The sequence below is a fragment of the Podarcis filfolensis genome (assembly GCF_964270895.1).
Source record: "Podarcis filfolensis genome assembly, chromosome: 9".
Lineage (NCBI taxonomy): Eukaryota > Metazoa > Chordata > Lepidosauria > Squamata > Lacertidae > Podarcis > Podarcis filfolensis.
In genome coordinates, this window is record NC_139610.1 from 54,264,704 (window position 1) to 54,287,277 (window position 22,574).

The following is a 22,574-nucleotide window of genomic DNA, read 5'->3' on the forward strand; positions in this document are numbered from 1 at the left end:
AACTCTAATTGATCTATGCATAACTGTGAAATTCATTGGAGGCTTCTGAATTGGCTCCTAAGGGGACATCTCTGCAATCAGGTTCCTGCTTCAGCTATGTTGGAACAATGCTTTAGAAGATGGCTCCTGATTAAAGATTAGCAACACAATGCTGGCTTACTCTGAGCAGCTTCTCCCTACTGGTTGCAAATACAACTTTGCAGGTTGGATACATATCCGGTTGTATTAATCCCTGCAAGTTCACTTATTTTTCCTGGTTAGTTTATGGACAATTCTGTGTTGTCTTTGTATCTCAGGTTGCAACACAGGAGCCAACTCCTAGGGGCCAAGGTAGCTTCACACACCCCCTAAAATATTTGAGGAGGGCACCGCATGCAAAGTTAATAGGCATCGCCATTCAAACGGTATGCATGTGATAGATTATTCAGGGTGGGGCTTACCTGCCCTCCACCATATTTTATTCAAGTTGGCACCCCTGGGTTGCTACATTCTTTGCATTTTAATCCATGGTCCATTGCCTACCATGTAGTCATAATGGTGTTTCGTTTTGTGTAATTGAATTTTCTCCAGACGCTGACAAATATGAAGAATCTTGACATTCCACAGCAGCTGTGGTGCAAGGTGGATATGTATGTCACAGGGACAGGGAATCCTTTTAAGCCTGAGGGCTATCATTTCCTTGTGGATAACCTTCTGGAGGCCAGTGGAAAAATTGAGCAGAGCAACATATGTGATTTTTACCTTTGTATAGTAGGGTACAATCCATACAAGCAAAAGTCAGAATTTCCACAAACACACACACACACATCTCCATCTTCCACTCAGGGAGGCAAGAGGCATTATGACAATTCAATAACACATTCTAGTCAGGCAAAGGCACTCAAGAAAGATGTGAAGCAGGGCAAATGAGGGATATGATGACCTGGCAAGGCAGCATGGCCTGCAGAGAGTCCTGAGGGCCGTATAAAGAGGTCTGGAGAGCCTGAGGTTCCCCACGTCTGATAAGTCAGCTCAATTGAATTTAGTACTGCATGATTGTTTCTGTTCCTATTCAATTCTGAATTAGGGGGAATTGTGCTTGGTCTTTTGCAGTGAATTCCAAAGTACTGTCTATTCGAGAATTGTAGTTAGATGCCTTGATGTTATTTTTAGAATTTTTTCTTTTTTGTTCTTGCCTACACCCACTTTCCAACTAACTTAAATTGCATCCTGCCTGCAACATATATAAACATTTTATTGGGGGGGGGCGGAAAGTGGAGTGATGTAACATCAAGAAAACAAGTAAAAAGAGAGAGAGGGAAATCTGCTATTGATTTTTTGCATGAGATGGAGATGGGAGTCTTTATATGCGAAACTGCCTTCCATATATGGTATTCCTGTACCATCAGAGAAAAACTGTGAGAATACTATTGGACTGGATAGCTAGGTACTCCCTTCATCATGTTCACCTCACCTTTTAGGTGATGAGCTCTGACATCAGAAGGTCCCAGGCTCAGTCTCCGGCTTCTCCAGTTGAAGGGATCTCTAGCAGCTGGGGCTGAGAGAGACCTCTGCCTAAGACCCTGAAGAGCCACTAGTCTTAGGTGAACTAATGGTCTGAACTGGTAGAATGTGGGGGGGGGGCAGTGGAACACAAGATTCTAATGATTCTTCTTTTTTAACCCTTGAGACCATTGGTTCCCAAACCATTTTTTCCCATGGACATTTTCAGATATAGCTTTCTAGAGCAAAAATAGTCAAGTGTTGTCCCTTGAGTCTGAGATAATGCTAGCATGTTGCTTCTAGTAGAACCTGGGCAAGGTTCTCTCTTACAGGAGCGGTATAGGGTTTTGTGCATGAGTTAGGTTGCCACCATGTCTGCTGGGACAGAAGAAGAATTGTTTTAAAAACATCAGCTCATAAATAAAGGCACAGACAGGCCTGCAATCCTTCAAAATACTAGCAGGAAGATTTTCAGGTTACCCTATCCTAGAGATTCCTAGACCTTTATTTGTTTTAAACGTGCAACCCCACCCTGCATATTTAACAAACAGCAAGCCAGTTTATAAAAATATTTAGAAATGCAAAAGGCCTAATAGTGCTTGTTTCTTGTTGCAGTATAATTATTGGGTCTGATAATATAAGTATTAGAATAATACAGATCATGTTCTTAAAAGTGCTTGAAAGTTCATTTTGTTTTCATATTGCCAATATTATATCTAAAATGCCACTGTCTTAATTCACTTTGCAAACCTTGGCATGCTTATGCTGGCTATTGCAAGAAGCACTTTTGTGGTTTATCAACTCAGTTTTGACTTGTTTTTGTTGAGTTTTGTTTGCTAACCACTATTTAGGAAACAGTGTCAGAAATAAATTCTTTGTAACACCCAGTGTGCCATAATGGTTCTTGACTGTGGTATGGCGTGTGTCTACCTTGGCAAGTATTAGAAGAGGCTATATTTTTTGAACTAAGGACTGAAGAATCAGCACCATTTTTCATAGGGGAAAAGAGGCACTGGCTTGCAAGGGTGATATGCGTGGGGGAGGGATGTCTCTTGTGTGATGTCGCAACGTCTAATATGTGAGCATTGCTCCTTCTTTCCAAAGCCGGGCAGAAGCTTTCCAGACTTTGGGAAGGTGGTGCAGGCCTCTGAGAGGATGCTACATCCCTGCTGTCTCCTTCCCAAAGCTGGGTGGGCTTTGGGAAGGTGGCATAAAGGCTCTTGGACCCTTTAAGGAACTAGCCTAGCCCCCCTAGTCCACTGACCGCACACCACTGTTGGCTACACTCCTGTATGACACAAATCTTTGCTGTTCCCTGTTAGGCACATCAGCACTGGTTTTCCACAGTGCCCTCAACTTTTTATACACCTCAGTGATGTCTGAACTAAGGCAGCCAGCCAAAGTGCACAAATAGAAAACGTTGTTGTTTTTAAAGGGGGCAGAAGGGGAAAGAGCTCTTTCTGGGTGTCTTATGCAGAAGAAAGCAGCTTTTGTGCTATATTGAGAGCCTTTTGTATGGAGGTTAAATTGGAAGGGGGGAAATTCAGAGGCTGAAATGAGCCCAGAGACCCCCAGTCGGCTATTCATTTTTTAAATACACTTTTATAATCTTTTTTTAAAAAATAATATAAACCACTCATTCATTCAAACATGGATTCTCCCAAAACATCAATGTGGTATTTTTAAAGAAAAAACCAATAAAAATAAAAAAACAATATAATATCTGAGAGGTAATACATCAAATCTATTCCACCAGCTAAAACAATACAGTAAATAGCTTGGGCAATTAATTGGGTACCAAAAAGAAACACTGAGACTACTTGTCTTACCTCCTTCTGGAGGGTATTCCAAAGTCAATCGCCAAAAAGGCCCTCTCCTTCCTAACACACCTTTCCTAGAGATAGAACTTGGAAAAGGACCTAATTTGAAGGTCTTCATGTGAGAGGCAGGTAGATATGGGGTGGGGGGAGGTGTTCAAGTGATTTAGCCCTTCAAAGGTACTTCAAGTACTTGGAACTGAGCTTGAGAACAAAACGACATCCAATGTACTATAATTCCTTCAGTATATATGCTGCATAGCTCCCATTTAGACCAAGGTGGTCCAACTTTTCATACCAAGGGGGCTGCAAGATTACTTTGACACAGAACCTGTGGGCTGCATACTGCCTTGTCATGTGTGCACGCATAGTGGTGGTCGTGGGAGAGCAAGCCCTACATCCTAGTCCTCCTGTTGTATTCCCAAAGCTGGCTGAGTGAGGCAATGGGCTTTGGGAAGGAGGTGTGAGGCTCTGGCAGGGTCCAAGAACCCTCCCACCACCTTCCTAAAACTAGGAACTCTGGCAGCAAAATTCCACATTAATTGCAGCTTCTTAACCGGGTGGCGCTGTGGGTTAAACCACAGAGCCTAGGACTTGCTTATCAGAAGGTTGGCGGTTTGAATCCCCATGACGGGGTGAGCTCCCATTGCTCGGTCCCTGCTCCTGCCAACCTAGCAGTTTGAAAGCACATCAAAGTGCAAGTAGATAAATAGGTACCACTCCGGCAGGAAGGTAAACGGCATTTCCGTGCGCTGCTCTGGTTCGCCAGAAGTGGCTTAGTCATGCTGGCCACATGACCCGGAAGCTGTACGCTGGCTCCCTCGGCCAATAAAGCGAGATGAGCGCCCAACCCCTTTACCTTTACCTTTAACCATTTTTAAGGGCAGCCCCACATGATTCTACTTGGAGGTTACCAAAGCATGGATTGCTGCAGCCAGGCTATCCTAGTTGAAGAAATGTCCAGCTAACAAACCAGCATAAGCTGGCTAAAGGTGTTCTGAGCCACTAAAGTCTCTAGTGACAATACTGGTTCAATAAGCATCCCTAAGCTGCATTTCTGCTCCTTCAGGAGGGAACGCAAGCTCATTCAGCACATGCACAGCCCATTTCTGATCCCAGGAATGATCAATTCACAGTGTATTCATCTTATCAGGATTCATCTTTAGTTACTGGCCAGTTTTTGTTGCAGTCCATGGGACTCTCAAGAGTCTCCTCCAGCACCATAATTGAAAAGCATCAATTCTTCAGCAACCAGCCTTCTTTATGGTCCAGCTCTCACTTCCATACTGGCCAGTTACTGAGCCCAAACAGCAGTTCAGCACCTCCTAATGCATGGTGGTGACAAAAGTTCCCATAAATGCTCATCTTTGAAAATGTTGCTTGCTCAGTACTGTTTTTGACTCCCCCCCCCCTTTGTTTCTAAAGTATTTGTAAGTAACAGTAAAACTAATATGGTTTTCTTCCCAGAAAACGGAGGCGTGTAGTTATAGATAATCTGAATCTGGGTATCCAATTTGCGTCTTTTGAAAAAGGAGAGATGATGGCCGTTTGAGCTATCACCCTTGGAAGCCAGCTCCTATACCTTAATGAGAATCCATACAGCTTTTATTACTTGGCCACAAATAATGGGCCTAATGATTGTTGGCTTCAAAACACCTATGAGTAGCACTGCTTTCTCTCTCCTGCCTGTGCACTGTCTCCCTCTTGCAAAATATAAGACAAGGCCAAAGCTTAAATTAAAATCCTCAGGTTCTTATCTCCTTCCCACAGGAAAGCAAATCTGTGTTGAAAACCGTAAAATTAAGAGGAGAGCAAGGATAGCATAATTTAGCAAAAATTCATGGCAGAAGATTCTGAGCCTATATGACTGGAGGGATAGGTCAGACATTAAGATGATACCACTTGCTAAAGCAGGCTCCTTAAGGTGGTGCTCTGAAAACAAGGGAAAGTATGCGGGGGGGGGGGGGAGGAAACACACAAAGAAAAAAATATGACTCTGGCTTTGTGTTCGTTCGTTCTAAACTAGAAAGGCTTATTATACACAGACACTTCTCCTGCGCTGTATTTTTAAATATGGGCCAACAAATTCTGATCATATTAGCATTCGACTAAATCTGGATCAGTTTCCTCTTTCCTTAGCTCCCAATATTTTACATTATTTGAAGTTCTTTTTAAGCCGTATCTGCATTTTGATCTGAACCCTCCCTTCCCTGTACAACCATCCGTCGTGATCTTAAATTTATGAGCAAAAAAATATTGCTTAAGGGGGATCCAGTAGGAGTCTCGTAAAAATACGCTAAGGTTTCTTTCTTGATAGCATAGCGCCCATCTACAGAAAAAGAGAAAATTAAACTACAGAACATGGTGTAATAATGCAAATGAGTCTCAAACATTTTCTGTGTTTTGCATAGACTTAGCCTGTGGGGAGAAAATTAGGAATTATTCTGGTAACTCCAGCATTTTTTTCAGCTTGAGGGGATTTCTGCATGTAGTAGTGGGATATCTTGATTTTTTTATTTAAAAAATGCTTTGCTAATTTCTAGCAAATACTGGATACAGTTTTGTTATATGAGCTTTGTTTTACCTTAACATCCAGGGTAGCACTACTCTGATAGAAATGACTATGATTCAGTAAAGTGGTGGTGGTGGTTTTTTAGCACACTTCCATTATTATTCTTTTTGTTTGATATTAAATAGACTCCCCCCCCCCCACTGCAGCATTGTAGTATCACTTTCAGAGTAACCTAACTTTGGGGTTACTTGCAATTTGGGAGTGGGATGGTCTAAATGAAAATGAAGCAGTATTGGGTATCTTCATATCTACCATCAGAATACACTGATGAAATTGTACTGTACGACTTGATAAAATATGATGTCTTGGGAAGAAGATGCACTCAGTGAGATTGCAGTGAGAAGAGGGCTTGCCTTGGAGAGTAGGTCAATGAGGGATGGTGGTGGCCAGATTAAATGTAGAGAGGCAGTAGTGAATATTACTTTACCAGCGCTATAGAAGTCTGCCTTTCATAGTATGTTATCAAAATAACAATAATATACATGTCTTTAACAATTTTTTAAAAAAGCTTGGTACAGATTATCCTTCGGCACTGGAAACATAAAATAAGGTGATGACAGACACCAGCATTGCATCTGTATCAAGGGTGGGGTACATGTGACCATCCAGATGTTTCTGTACTCTCAATTCCCATCCGCCCCAGCTAACATGACCATTAGCCAGGGATGATGGGAGTTGTAGTCCTGACAACATTTGACGGACTACAGGCTCCCCACCCCTGATCTCTATGAATGATTCCAATGAGACTTAAGCATTTCCATGTTTAATGCTGAAAATGTCATGGCAGAGCCCAGATGGAAAATAATGGGTGTGCTAACCTGACAGTCACACTATTTACACCAGTTGTTGTTTACTGCTAGATCCCTGGCTGCATCTCTGCCATTTTTACATAATACATCAATTAATACATATTCCCAAAGAAGGTGGACAGCTACTCGTACCTGCCCTTTTGAACTGTAGTGGATAATGTGCCCATCCTGCTGTTTGGTGGCTTCCCACCTCCCCACCTGGTGATGAGAATATTGCTATGTGTATGACTTCTGACCAATCGCAATGAATGCTGCCCCAGCAGCCATTAGTTATAGCTAGCACACCTTGCGTTTTCAGTCCCAGGTAGATTGCAAAACCAGAAGGTATGTCAAACCCCTGGCAAGTCACCTTAAAAGGCTAGTGGAGTAAATGTTGTGCGGATCCGGGTGGAGTAAAGAGATTGTGGAAAACTTGCCTAGTCCAATAACCTGAAAGTGTGCTCTTTGTGCGTGGGTGGGTGTTGTTTAAACTGCCACCTTTATGTACATTTAACTGCTTGGTTATTTAAAAGCTAGGCAAGTAAACATGCAAAAAAAAAAACCCTCACAAAAACGTGACAAGCCCTATTTAAAATAAAATAAAAAATCGCTACCAATGCTTTTTTGTTTTTTGTTTGCAGTCCAACAAAGTACCGGTGGTGCAGCCTTCCCATGCAGTCCACCCTCTCACCCCACTTATCACCTACAGTGATGAGCACTTTTCTCCAGGGACGCATCCATCACACCTCCCCTCAGACGTCAACTCAAAACAAGGTGAGAGGCCTTAATTTATTTGCAGCCGTTCGGCAGAATAGCCAACCACGTTTTGCCCTTAGCTCAGGGATGCTAAAGGCAACAATTATTCCGTCCTAAAATATATCTTCATCAAGGAGCCAAATGCCTAGGTTTTCCTGGTTCACTTTTGTGGAAATAACCGCAACTGAAGTCCTTGGCGCCCCCTGCCATTTTGCCAGTGTAGTACATAAGTTCTAAATTACCAGTGCATTAGAAGGTACTTTCCCCCAAATTGGCTTCCGATAGGTGAAAGGCGGATGCTATGAACCTTTCTTAATGACTAACCAAATTCTGTTTTAAAGTTTAGATTAGGCTTCCTTTAGAGGAAACAAAGAGGCTGTTCAACCTGAAGCTTTCCCTTTAATCCAGCTTTTTCATCTGTATTTGAATAAATAATAGCCATTTCTTACTTGGTTGGTTGGTTTTCTGAAAGTTTAGCTTGGACACTAATCTTAATTTCAAATATTACCACAGAATCGTAAGTGCTGTTTATGGTGTGCTTTCAGAATATGAAAGTGATCTTGCATTATTATGTGTGTGTTTGCTTTCGGTTACCTGAATTTTTAACTTTGCTTCGTAATAAAAATTTCATGTGTGTGTGCTTTTTCCTTTAAAGAAGAATTCCCCAAGTTTTTCTTACAGTAATATATAAAGTTTCTAATGGATAAAAATGTAGAGGCTGTATGTGCCTAGTTGAGTGGTGGAGCATTTGCTTTGTGTCCAGAAGGTCTCATTTTCAATCTTCAGCATCTCCAGGTGGGGCCAGAAGGGTCCTCTGTCTGAAACACTGAGCAGTCACAGCCAGCCACTGTAGACAGAATTGAGCTGGACAGACCAATGACTGACTCCATATAAGGCAGCTTCTGTTGTTCCTATATTTTATTGCCTAGACTGCTGGAGCGTAGTTGTTGCTCCTTTGAATTTTGGAGTGCAAGAGACAGCTTAGCTGGCTTCGGGAGTGGCCACTGCATTGATAGGCCACTCTGCAATCGTTGCTGGTGATATCTACTGTTGCAATTGCTTAGAATCTAGTAGAATATACATAGGTTAGAGAGGTTGTGACAGTTTAGGCTTGGTAGACCATGCTATGTTCGGCAGTGCCGTTTCTGAAAACAACTGAAAAATCTATGGTGAGAGGGAAGAAGGACCTAGAAATAAGGTGCTGTTGGCTTTTTCATGTCTCCTAGCCAATGTTGTGTCCCATGATGTGGTCCTGTCCAAACATGCCATTTTGGAAAGAAGTGACCAGCCACATAAATGTGGTTTTGGACATATCCCCGATCCTCTCAGATGTCGACATGTTGCTGAATTATATACCAACCCATTGGAATTTAACCAAACAGCAATGAGATTGGCTGTTGCATGCACTTGCAGTGGCTAAATGCTTAACTGGAAGGAAACTTCTTCTCTCCCTCCTCTCTATGATACAATGGACAGAAAATATGATCCAACTGGCTGTTTATCAGAAAGAGCCTTTCGTTAGCAGGAAAATGATGGGAAATACTCAGTTATATGGACCCTCTACACAGACTTGTTTGCATAAACAATGGATGCTGGGCAAGTTTGGGATGATAATCTAATTCTCTCTCCCCTCTCTTCGCATTGGTACATAATGATTGCTCATTGTAAACTTCTTTAATTATAAATGTTCCTTGTATTTGTGAAATTTGTATTTGTCCCCATTCTGTATATAAAATATTCACACACATAAAAGAAGGAAAGGTAAAGGTACCCCTGACCGTTAGGTCCAGTCGCGGACGACTCTGGGGTTGCAGTGTTCATCTCACTCTATAGGCCAAGGGAGCCAGCATTTGTCCTCAGACAGCTTCCGGGTCATGTGGCCAGCATGACTAAGCCGCTTCTGGTGAACCAGAGCAGCACATGGAAACGCTGTTTACCTTCCCGCCGGAGCAGTACCTATTTATCTACTTGCACTTTGATGTGCTTGACATTGTCTTGTGTCTCTGGGCAATGCTCCATAGTCTAGCACGCAGTTTAGCAACATGTGTGGTGAGGGAAGAATGGTGTGGCAAGACCGACCCCATCTCCTTGGCCTAGACATTGTCGCCAGTTCTGTTTCTGAATCTGGGGAAACAGAGGAGCACTTCCCTTTATCAAGGGTAAAAGAGCCAGAACAGCCACTGTTTTTCTCATGTCTCGTGTGTTTTTAGATTTTGAGCTTGAGAGTAGGGACCATCTTAGAACTGATTCTTGAAAGCTGCTCTGAGAGCTTTTCTTGTTATTAATTGATTGATTAATATACCACCCTACATCCAAAGATCTCAGGACAGTTCCCAAGATAAAAAATACAGGATAAAAACACAACATAAATAGTTAAAACAAAAAAACAAAACAATAACAGATAAGGACAATAATGGGAGTGTAGGAACGGGGACTTTAAGCTTTGTCCCCCTAGTGATTGTAGCCTGAACCGGGGCCCCCACACCATCTATTTGCCACATAAACTTTTCTGCCATTATGGCTTTCCTTCATGCCCCCTCCCAAATGTTGAAACCTGTTTTGATTATATTGAATTTTGATGTAGTCAGATACCCCCCCCCTCAAAATGGCAGGGTCACTTATACCTCCTCTCACTTAGAATAGAGGACTTTACATATGAAAAGAGACCTGTGATTTTTGCATTGGTTCTTTAATGCACTAAATAAATCAATGGTTTAATGGTCTCTGTGACCATAATTCTGTGTGCCTCCTTGGGGCATGAGATTTAGGTAGAGCATGAAAACCATAGGGCTCATCTGGGACTAGGATTAGCTTTAATCCTTGAGGTGGTTTTTTTTGAGTTTGTAGCATTTCTACGTTCTTGAGAATGTGAGTTGATGGATCATTTCCAGTGGGACTTCCTTATGCCATTGCAAAAATACTAACCAATACAAAAGATTGACCTTGGCGCCCACAAGAGTCAGAGACAAGGAGCTTAGCTGAAGCTGGAGTGACAATCAGGAGCCAAATGAATCATATCAAGTGTGACCATTACACGCCTGAAAATGATTCTTAATTAACCACCGATCCTCTGTGGTAGCAAGTTTCCAAAATCTGTGAATCACAAGGGAACCACAGAAAATGTACAAGCAGCAATTTACCTAATCTAATAAGTCTGGTCTGCTGCCTATTTGGAGCTGCTGTTTTTTCTGCTCTCTCAGCCCCTCTGAAAATGTTTCATTCTGATTTGTTTTTCAAGACTTCTTTCCTTTAAGAGAGAGAGAGATCAGATAAGCTTCTCCATATACTTTTATTTTATCACTTTTCGCAGGGTGGGGAATCTGTGGTCTTCTAGAAGTTGTTGGACCCCCAAAAAATCTCCCTCAGACAGCATAGCCCAATGGTCAGGGATTAAGGGAGTTATTGTCCAATAACATCCAGCAGGCCAGAGGTACTCCACCCTTGACTTATAGGCTGTAACCTTCTTCCTCTCTTTCTTTTTAAATCAGAGCGAAAATTAACCATGCTATATAAAAACCACTGGTCTTGTGGCCTAAGCTTTTGTGACCCAGATCCTCCTCCATCAGAAAGACGAAGCAGTCACCTAAGTGGGTAGGTATATATATGTATATCCTAGTATAGAGAGAAGGAATCCTTTAAAAATTACGTATCACGTATAAATACTGAAGACAAAAGGTCAGTCAGTGCAAGGCAGGACAGCTGGTGCATCACAGTATCAACCAGAGCACAAATGAAAACTGAATCCAATCTGGTAAGCAGTCTGGGGAAGGGTCTCTGTAGCTCAGTGGAAAGGCATCTGCCTTGCATGCAGAAGGCTACAGGTTCAATCCCCATCATTTCCAGGTCAGGCCGGGAATGATTCCTGTTTGGAACTGTGGGGAGCTGCTGCCAATCAGTGTTGACAGTACTGGCCTAGGTGGACAAATGGTGTGACTTGATATAAGGCTGCTGTGCAGTGGGATAAGCAGGTGAGCATGAAGAATGATGAACTCTCAAGAACAGAGCCTTACATAGACCCAACCTTCTCCACAAGTTTGCACTTCGCAGTATGTTCCCAAAACAAAGCAATCCATCTATATTTTCCAGCGTTATTTTCTATGCGAAACTCCTTCATGTTGCAGGGCCCACAAGAGTGGTGCCCTTAACTCACCTGGCAAAATTGTTATCCTGCTCAGCCTCATGCTGGCTTAGGTAGAAGAGCCACGTCTTGTCTTGGAAACTCTTTCGGCTCAGTGACATCTGCATATATGTTGCAGAGGTTTACAGTGATGGAAGTTTATTTCCACCATCCCCAATTCAAGGAATACTTCAGTCCCACCACTCAGCAGTGCACTGGAGACAGCAACTATCCTCTCGACACTGGAAAAGGGTTAATCTGTGGACCTCTCCTGGTGGTTTCAATATAGATTGGACTTTTACATGGAACGTTTATATCTTCATGCAGCTTGCCAGGGTCAGAGCTGCAGGGGGAACCTTCCTACAGAATTTCAGGAACAAATCTATGCAGACACACCCAATATTATCCTAGCTGCTATCCTGAATGCAGAAACTAGATAATCCTGTTTCAGATTTTGGCATTCTCACAGGACAGGTGCCTTACTAAGAAGAGTTTATTCTTAGGTTTAAAATCACCTGCAGTCATACTTATCTTCCGGGCATCACAGTCTTCCTGGAAACTACAATTTGCTGACATACTTACCGTATATGCTTCAAGCTGCCATCCAGGTCATACCACAGAATACATTGTCTACTGGATGATGTAACTGCATTTATCCATTCCTTTGGTTAGAGACTACCACCTTCAAGTTTTACATAATGCATTCTTAAAACAGGAGCCCTCACTTGGGAAGAGGGAAAACCAGATCAACTAAGTCAAGGCAGGTACAGAGGAGTTGCTGTCAGTGGATTGGACCCAGCAAAAGGCTAACTGAATGTCATTTACTGTCTACAGCTCATCCTGGAAGATGATAATTCCACCTCACAACACCTTCTTAACAGATAGCACTTCTTAACTGAAGCAACTGCTAACCAGCAGCAATAGGCCACTTAATGGAGTTTAAAAATATATAAACTGGTGCCATTTTGCTACCCTAGCTTTTCTGGCAACACTGTTATGGGACCAAACTACAATGGCCATAAAATCAAAGTCTTGTTCATCTAGCCATCCTCTAACATGGTATGACTGAGCAGTGATGTCCTTCTCCCATTGCCTTAAATCAAATAAGTTTATTTCTCATGCAAGAAGATAAATGGGGACAAATTGGTGATATCTGAATACCAGCAAGGGAGCATTTCAATTCCCAGGGCATTTTGTGGTCCCAGGAGATCACAGGATCACGGTATTCCTATGTAAGTTTCAAATGTGATGAGTATGACTCTTTTAGCAAATTTGATGCTCTGAAGTTTCATCTGAGCAAATCCTAGGAATTGCTAGATCACTACAGAAAGCAATTGTTAGATGTGTGTTTAAGCTATTGATCTTGCAATGCCTGTTCATTATCAGCATCCACTAGTCAGTGGGTTACATCCGTTCTGATTGGATCTTGAAGTCATTTGTGTTCTGCATAGCACTGTGATTCACTTACTGCTATGTCCTGTATTGCTTGACCTTTTGACTTTGCTTTAGAAACACAATCCATCACTCTTCCTTCTCTTTGTACTCAGGGTGTATATACTTACCCACTGAGTAGAGTATATATCTGACAAAGTGGGCTCTGGTGCATGAAAGCTTATGCCACAATCAATTTATTAGCACTTAAGATACTGTAAGATTTTGTTGTTGTTGCAACAGATAGATAGCTATAACTATCCCCCTGGAACATGAAATGCATTCTAAGAGCCAGTGTCTAGATTTTACTGTAGCTATTCACACCAGATCCAAGGCTTGGATTAAAAGGTTCTTACAAACATCTGTGGGCCTTGGGTAGATATCCAAATTTGCTAGATGCTGACACCAGCCATTCTTTCAAAGTGGCTATATGGCAAGTAAAATCACTAATTTGATTGTTCCTTCCAACTCTAGAATCCTATGATAGACCCTGTGACTGTTTCATTGAATGACATAGTGGTTTTTAATTTTGTTACCATAAATGATGTGGATAAGTAAGTAACAACTTAAGTCCCTTAATTTAAATGGGGCCTAAGCATGTATCTGGATCCAACCCGTAATATCTTGGGGTCAATAGCTCTGTTGCACAAAGCAGCTGTAGCAAGCACATTTCTGACCCAGAACATATCCCAGCTGTAGCATCTAAGAATTAGTTTCGGCAGAGAAAATGCCAGCTTTTAGTCTTTCCTCTGTGTGTCTTTGGTTTGGTTGGCAGTTCGGTCCTAGTTGCCCTGTTGCTATCAAGTAGGTAGGGAAAACTCTTAGACCAAAAAATATATTGAAATTTAAGCATTCATAATCTGGGCTGATGAAATGAGTCATGCGGGTGTTTGTTTTTAAAGTGAATCTAAATGCTAAATGCACTATGGGCTTAGAGGTTTTGTTCCATTTTCTTCTTTTAATTTACGGACGAGTTGCTTCTATTTCTTTTTAACACAGTATTTCATAATTTGATGACCAAAATGACGACTTGCACTCTATACTTTTCAACAGGCATGTCCAGACATCCTCCAGGTCCTGATATGCCCACTTTCTATCCCTTGTCCCCCGGTGGTGTTGGGCAGATTACCCCACCTCTTGGCTGGTAAGAACCTCCTGGTGCTTCCGAACTAAGTTTGTGTGTGCTTGCATAGTTGTGTATGTGTGTGTTTATTTTTGTTTTAAAATAATAATAATTGCTGCCTTTATGGGCTTGAGAACTATCTCCTACCTGTTTACATTTTTAAAAAAGTAGAAATCCGTGGAAATGCCAATGAGTAAATAACGAAGTAGCAATTGATTGTAACTAGCAATTGTTTCATAAACTGTAGGTTTGTATTTACAGTCATACCTTGGGTTACGAACGCTGCGGGTTGCGTGTTTTCAGGTTGCAGACGGCACCAAACCCAGAAGTACCAGAACAGGTTACTTCTGGGTTTCGGTGCTCGCACATGCGCAGAAGCACAAAATGACATCACACGCGTGCGCAGAAGTGTTGTATCGCTTCACGCGCGTGGGCAGACATGGTGCCGCACTGCAGGTTGCAAACGTGCCTCCCGCACAGATCACGTTCGCAACCCGAGATATGACTGTACTGAACTCTAGTATGTATTGTACCTTCAACATGGTTCATTTGGCCCAATGCTCACAAGTCCTTTCCTTTAAATGTTTGTAGGGTTCAGGATTGGGGCAGGCACATGAATGCCACTGAGCATGTGCACTGCCTTCTTGCCACTGAGTAATTGCAATTGATTTGCTCAAGGCACTGTCCATGTGGCAGATGGGTCGTTTTCATAGAGTCCTAGAATTGTAGAGATGGAAGAGACTCCTAAGAGTCCAGCCACCTTGCAATGCAGGAATCCTGTCCACAGGTGTCCCTGAGTGGGCTTGAGACACCATTCTTCCTGTTACCAGACAGACACACTGACCCATTGTGCCACCATTGGGCACAGAGTGAAAACACAATTATTCAAGCACTTCATGGTGCAATCACAGCTAAAGAAGAGCCATTGGAGAGTGACTGTGTATACCTGTGTATACCTTCAGTAAACCTTCCCCCAGTCATGTTAATAAATTGCACTGCCATCCAGCAAGAGAGTGATTCAGACATGGACAACAAACGAATGACCTCTGCAGTGTAGTGAGCTAAAATGATATATTCTTTAGAGTTCTGTAGTTGACAATTTCTGCACCTCTTTGGATTTGTTATACCGGGAGTGTGCATTTTGGCATTTTGCCACACACATCAGACATGAAAATTCCACAGCTGTAGGCTCTCTACACCTTATTAGATTGGGCCCAAACCTTTCAGTAATCTTCCCTCGATATTTTGGAAAATAACAGCAAAATGGCTGTCAGCACCATGAGTAAAAAATGGCTGCAACTTTTCAAAATGACCTTGTAATTAGAAGAGAATTTGAAAGAGCAGGATGTGTGGTGCCTGTTCTCTTTTGTACAGCTGTTTTTACACTATGGAAGCCTTTCTCGTGGTTTTGATTCCAGCTTTTAAGTTTTGGCATTTCCTCGAAATGCTTTCTCAATGCAGATGTTTTTGCAAAGAGGGTGAATCTGGAGGAAAATGCTGATAACACAAATGATGAAGTCTAGCACAGATTACTCTTACGCTTTGCTTACTGTAGCTGAAAATGTGCTATATTTAGATTTCTTTTTCTTTCCCCCCAACCCTTTGGTGCACTGGCCCTCCCTACTGCACACACGCAGAGCTCTGTTTAAGTGTGAAGACCGTCATGGTGAGCAAAAGAAAGGGCCAATAGCTTTGGAAATGCCAATTCTTTAAAACATTAAATCTGTCAATCGATAGCTCTGCTTAAATAGAATTGAGCGAAGTCTTTCAAGAGTAGATCAATTATTCTCTCTGAACTTTGCTACTTAAGTGTGTTGAATCCTGCTCAGAAGTTGCATCAATGCAAGCTGGAGGAAAAGACAATGTAAACTAAGCAGAAAAAGTTCAAAGTATTTGAAGCAATCAATTTGTGCTAGTGAGATATGGCATTCTGAAGAAGACTGGAACTTCAAACCAAGAGTTCATTGGTTTGTTTTCTGTGTGCACTACTTTCTCTCTCCGTCTCTTAAGATTCATATTTTGCACTCAAGTTGCTTACATACACATCTTTCGGTAAAAATACATGCTTAGTTTTCACTACCGAATAAAGAGAACTGTTTGCATCTTTTCAAACCATACTAGGTAACTTCAGTAGGTCATGGAAAAGTGATGCTGTCAACAAGACAATAAGCTGCCTCAACACCTTGCCTAGAAAAGACTAGGCAAAAACAAAATCTTATGAAGCTGCAGAGGTTCTTCTTATGCTTGTCTGTATGGTGCACACAAACTACCGCATTTCAGGAATCTGAATCCACTATGCCCCCTTTATATAAAAATCATAAATATTAAAAAATGCAATTAGTTTGCAAATATACACAATCTTTCCCCAAATATATTGATCCAATAAGATTTAGCAGGACTGTTAAAATAATTAACTCCGTACCCTATAATCAATATAGTTGCCAGAAAGGAATTATATTAATTATACTAAAGAACTAGGTTTGATGTTATCTTTAACCTGTATATATTATGTATCATCTTATTTTTTCCATAAATTTATTGTGTGTTCACACTCTTGGCCTTTTTTGTAATAGCTAACTTTAGTAAAGAGTGCTGCTTATTAAAAGCTACTATCCACTCACTGAAAGAAGGATTTCAAAGATTTTCAGTTACCACTGATAACCAATCTAGCAATAGGTAAATAGTAGTCACTAATCCAAATCCTCGTCATTTAAGACCTCATTTAAATATGCAGAGAGAATCAGTTTAGGTGTTTTAGGAATGTTGCAGCCAGTTATATTATTACCAGCACTTTTTTCCAGAAAATAGATAAATAAGGAAAAGTCCAAAACATATCCAGTAACATCAGCTTCCAAAATTTAACATTTCCAATATATGTCCTCTTCACCTCATTCTGATAGAAAAAAATATATAAATTTGAAGTACCACTGAAATTGAAATTTATATTTAATGGTTATTTGAGTAACATTTTATTATTTATTTATTTTGCATGACAAAAACTTATCCTTTACTCCTAAATCCTGTTAATTTAAGGATATGTTTGGTAAAGCTAGCAGTTCTTAGGATCGAGGTCTCATTTATGCTCTTTTTGCTAGATGTGGAGGTTTATCTTCCCAGATAATCGTCATAATGATATCTTGCAACACCCTGAAGTGACTTTACTGACAAATTAATGTTCTTTGGGAGCTACTGATGCTACTAACACTTTTCAGAAATATAATTAGTCCCATGGTAAAAACTTTTCCATTTTCAATGTGCTGTATTGGCTGACTGACGCCTTGGTTGCAGTGGAACTATGAATATAAGTTTTGTCTCACTTTGACTGCCAGGGAGCCCCCCTCAAAAAATCATGGGAACTGCAGTTTACAGAGGATTCTTTGTTAGAGGTCAATAGATACCCACCCTCTTTTCACAGAACTATAGTTTCTAGGGTTTCATTGGCAAGTCAATACTGCACCCCTTATCACAAAGCAAATTCTAGTTTATTCGAATCCATTTTATAGAAAGTGTTAAAGGTTAAAGATAGCGTTGAAGGTTATCCAGTTCAAATTAATGTTCCCAAGATCCGTGGTGGTGGTCTTTCTCAGCAGGGAATCTGTAGAACAGGCTTCCTCAACCTCGGCCTTCCAGATGTTTTGAGACTACAATTCCCGTCATCCTTGACCACTGGTCCTGCTAGCTAGGGATCATGGGAGTTGTAGGCCATCTGGAGTGCCGAGGTTGAGGAAGCCTTTTGTAGAACCCTAAATCAGAATGCAGTGCAGTATGCTTTCGTTGATACCTCGCATCTCAACTCATTGGTGTTTGGTAAAAAGGCAAGCTCACTTCTGTTACAGTATTATTGATGGGTTCCTTTCTTCTGTGACCTCAGGCAAGGTCAGCCTGTATATCCCATCTCAAGTGGATTCAGGCAGCCCTACCCACCCTCACTTTCAGTCGACACTTCCATGTCAAGGTAGGTCTAGGTGCGGAATGAGTGGCTGAGGTGTAACTGCTGGAATTAGAGGGGCAGTTTGCTCCCCTGCTTGCATCCTGGTGTATGCCTCTGCTTGCTATCCCCTTCCCCCAGTCAGCTAAAATGCATTTATACCTATAAACTATACTGTGTTTATACAGCTTACCTAAATCTCATTTTAATGACCTTCAGCATATAGTCAGGGCTGGAATCTGAAACAACCTACCCCAAACCTGGTGCCCTCCGGATATTTTGGACTACAACTCCCATCAGTCCCAGCCAACATGGCCCAGTAGTCAGGAGGGATGGGCGCTATAGTCCAAAACATCTGGAGAGCACCAGGTTGGGGAATGTTGGTCGAAAGGCACATGTTACCGCAGCCTTGCTGAAGCTAAACAGGTCTGGGTTTGATCAGTGCCTGAATAGAAGACTTCTTGGAAACCCTAATTAATACTATGGGTAATGCAAAGAATGGTGGAATATAAATGTAAAATAATAATAATGATAATAAAAGACCAGATAGTCATTCAAACTGCACTGGTGTTTGTCGTTTTGCACCATATGAATATAACCACTAAATATAAAATGGTCACTCCTTTGATCAGAGTCACTTTGGCTTCACTCCCTGCTCCCGTGCTTTACTCTTTTCATGTAGATTGCAGCACCTCAAAGAAATTTCCAAGCCCAAATCTGCTTTAAAATAAAGGCAAAGAAGCTGTGTACACATGGTTATATCTGTAATAGTGGCGTGTGAATGGGTGGCAGTGTTAGTGCAAGCAAGCAGCACTAACTGGGACTTGGCAAGGACAACACTTTCGCGTCACACTTTACATTTCTGCACTATGGGAAGGTGGCCTCTATATCCTGTGCTTGGTGTACCCAAAGGTTTCAGCGAACCTCTGCTTATTTTACACATATTTAAAACACACAACTGTTGATTAACACAGGCATTCACATTTGCTATTTAGGTGTGGGTTCTATCACATTTCTTTACATGTGCTTTTATCACGTAGGGACCAATCCTATGCACAAGAAGCCGGCGTAAAGCACACTGGTGTAAGTTAAACTTGCATAAAGTTACACCAGATCCAAACCCCATTCAGCAGTAGGACTGCTGCTGCGCCTAAACCTGGTATTTAAAGTAGTGTTCTATGCCAGGTTGCCAAGTCACGTGATCAAGTTGAATGGGCTTAGGATCCAGCCTAAGTCCTCCCCTCTGATCACGCCCCTGCCACATCCCTTTCTGCTGATTTACATCAGCTTTGGTTAAGGCAGGATGAGCAAATTACACCAGCATATCTTCAGCTGAGCCAGGGTTGGGATTTAATGCTGGCTAAGACAGGAATCAGCTGGCTGAGCCATAGATCTGCTGCATCCTAAACTGCTCATCCTGGTGGATTTTGTCATAGGATTGCCCCTTTAATCACTGTTTTTATGCATCTTTAGGAATCAGATGTCTTGCAAATTCCTAGTTGAGCAAGCCACCATTAAAAACATTTCAGTGTGCTCTTTAAGAGCGCATGCTAATTTTCCTGCCCTGTGAGTTTCTTGATGGAATATGCAAGAAGGTTACCTTACCAACACATTTCAGGCAGAGAGAAAACCAAAGAGGCCTCAGAGGGGAAATAGCAAACTAGTTCAGTAATGCCATTTTAAGTATTTATTTCAATTTATCTGTAGTATGAGCCATCCCAATAGAAGCACACTTGATTTGGATCTATGCCTAAAGGCAAACACTAGCCCATATTCTTTCCCCCACATGCTTGGGGACTTAAAAGTTTGATATGTGATCAAGTAAGGTTGATGAAATGTAAGACAGGTTTTAATGTCCTTTTCTAAAGATACGCAAGTTACCTTTGTTGGAGGTTTTTTTAATTTTTTGCATGACAATTACTACCTTTTGTTGGCTGGTGGTGGATAACTCAATATCTTTTATACTTGTGTGGAAACAGTTTTTTTGGTTAAGGGCTTTATTCTTTTGAAATTATTGGCCATGTTAAATTCACTTGTGTCTAATTCCAGATTCCCAAAGCCACAGATAACAGGAGACTAAAAACCCTATTTGTAACACACGTTTTAGCCAAATAATTGTTTCCCACATTGGTGTATCATGGTCTCTTAAGTGGTATGAATGAACTGCCTCCTAGGCCTGTCTTGAGTGATTTATAGGTATCCTATACTGTGTTTGAGTTCCCATTATGAAGAAGACTGTACTTTTTTCTTTTTTGTAGGTTTTCACATCATATGATCCCTGGTCCTCCAGGACCCCACACAACTGGAATCCCTCACCCAGCTATTGTAACACCTCAAGTCAAACAAGAACATCCACACACAGACAGTGACTTAATGCACGTGTGAGTTTTCCTCTGGTCTTTAATTGATCTTTCATCTGCAATGCCTTAAAAGCTGAGTAAGCATGGCAAATAAGTAGTCTCAGTCTTTCTTTCTCTTTTTCTCTTCCCATGGGAAATAATTGAATCTGTGTCTAAATATCATGTCAATGTTTGGTATTCTTCAACAAAGAAATAGTGATTGCATTAGTATTTTTAAAATATATAAAAAAATTAAAAGGGGGATGGAAAGGGGACAGGGTTCTGGGGGAAATGACTTTGGCAATCCTGCCCACCATTGTACCCAATGGGTTTTGAGTTTACGTAATTTTGGCTTTAGGTGCAATCCCCAGAATATAACCCCCATGTTAGTTGCATGCTTACCTCTCAGAGTAATGAGCATATCGGGATGCAGCTGTCCACTGGACTTCAGGCTTCTCCAATGTTTTCAGAGTTTTAAAAGGAGAATACACATGAAAGTACATATTAAAATATTAAATGCGTATTTAAATATTATTATTTAAAATGCAAGTTAATGCAGAGATAGAATGGAATTAGGCAAAATAACAAGGGTCTAGAATAGTTGCCTCCATCCCTAGGACCAGTGGCATTCTTCAGTGATAAAATTCCCAAGCTTGACAAAATGGGTCTTTTGGGAACTGAACCCTAGAATGAAAGTCCATAGCTCAGCTTTCCTCAAGTACAGATACAGTGGTACCTTGGTTTAAGTACTTAATTCATTCCGGAGGTCAGTTCTTAACCTGAAGCACCACTTTAGCTAATGGGGCCTCCTGCTGCTGCCGCGCCGCTGGAGCACGATTTCTGTTCTCATCCTGAAGCAAAGTTCTTAACCCAAGGTACTATTTCTGGGTTAGCAGAGTCTGTAACCTGAAGCGTATGTAACCTGAGGTACCACTGTATTTGTTCTGGAGATGATCTGACGTCCTCATCATTTTAGGCAGAATTTGCAGATCCAAATGTTCTTAAGCGTAAAAGACTCTTTCTTTCTTTCTTTCTTTCTTTCTTTCTTTCTTTCTTTCTTTCTTTTTCTGCTTCCCATCCCCACCTGTCTCTCAAAAGATTTTTACCCATATCCTGTAAGCTATTTTCATGCTCTTCTTTGCACTCAGCTTGTACCCACCACCACCCTCCTGCAAAAGCACAACACAACAGCTTGCCACTTTATTTCCTCCCTCCCTCCCTCCTGGTTCTTTTATATTCCCTTCTCCTTCCTACAACATTTCCCCTCTTCTAGCCCCTTCCTTCATGCCTTTCCCCACCCCTGCCCCACTCCTGGAACTTCTCTGGCCCCTGACCATCTTGACTCAGCATGCAAGGGGTTGCTGGTGCTAACACTCATCTAACTAGAAGCCTGGGGTTATATCTGGGGTTGGTGGGGCAAGCCAGTTAGGAGGCACTGTGGCACTGAGGACTACCTGAAAGTGGGTCCCAATCCACTGGTGGAGGAACATTGTGATAGAACATATAGCGTGTTTCCTCTTCTCTCCAAAAATGTGATAACCAATCAAGCATGGCTGCTCAGAATAATAGTTGGTCATCTGAAATAACGTGTTGAAAATGGTAACAGTTGCTCTTCCTGTATTTCCTTTCCTCCTGCTACCTTTAGGAAGCCTCAGCATGAACAGAGGAAAGAACAGGAGCCCAAAAGACCTCACATTAAGAAGCCTCTGAATGCTTTCATGTTATACATGAAAGAGATGAGAGCGAATGTCGTAGCAGAGTGTACTCTGAAAGAAAGTGCAGCTATCAATCAGATTCTTGGCAGAAGGGTATGACACAACCATATTTGTGTATGTGCATGTTCTGTGTTCAGTATGTGCTGTCCAACAAACCCTTGCTCCGGTACCCACCTCGACAACGTAGTCACTGGCTACTGGGAGCTATGTGATGCAGTTTAAAATGAAAGCAAGTAGTCTTGTTGTGTCATAAAGCAGGGGCCCATCAGGTAAAGCATGTGTTTTGCATGCATAAAGGGTCAAATTTAAGTCCACAGACCTCCATTTACAAGGCTCTCAGGTAGGAGAACCAAAAAGACTCCTGACTGTGACCTGCTTTTCAGAGAAGTCAACACTAGGCTAGACCAGAAGTAGGGAATCTCTGATTCACATAGCTGTCACCTTTTCCCTTTTCTTGCGAGGAATCCTATTCAGAATAAGGGAATTTCCCTTTAAAAAGGGGGAAC

The 22,574-nt window shown here is 41.6% G+C and overlaps 1 protein-coding gene across 10 annotated transcripts in view; it reads left to right on the top strand.

The window, feature by feature from the left end:
• Positions 1–22,574, top strand: part of LEF1 (lymphoid enhancer binding factor 1) — a 99,459-nt gene that overhangs the window by 53,666 nt on the left and 23,219 nt on the right. For 5 of the 10 annotated variants that reach the window (XM_083571579.1, XM_083571578.1, XM_083571574.1 and 2 more), the window contains exons 5-9: positions 7,301–7,433; positions 14,017–14,107; positions 17,958–18,041; positions 20,273–20,395; positions 21,999–22,161. In XM_083571579.1, the coding sequence (XP_083427705.1) occupies positions 7,301–7,433; positions 14,017–14,107; positions 17,958–18,041; positions 20,273–20,395; positions 21,999–22,161 (594 nt within the window). The remainder of the gene's footprint in view (positions 1–7,300; positions 7,434–14,016; positions 14,108–17,957; positions 18,042–20,272; positions 20,396–21,998; positions 22,162–22,574) is intronic. The other 5 variants (XM_083571582.1, XM_083571580.1, XM_083571581.1 and 2 more) reach the window with 1 other exon arrangement.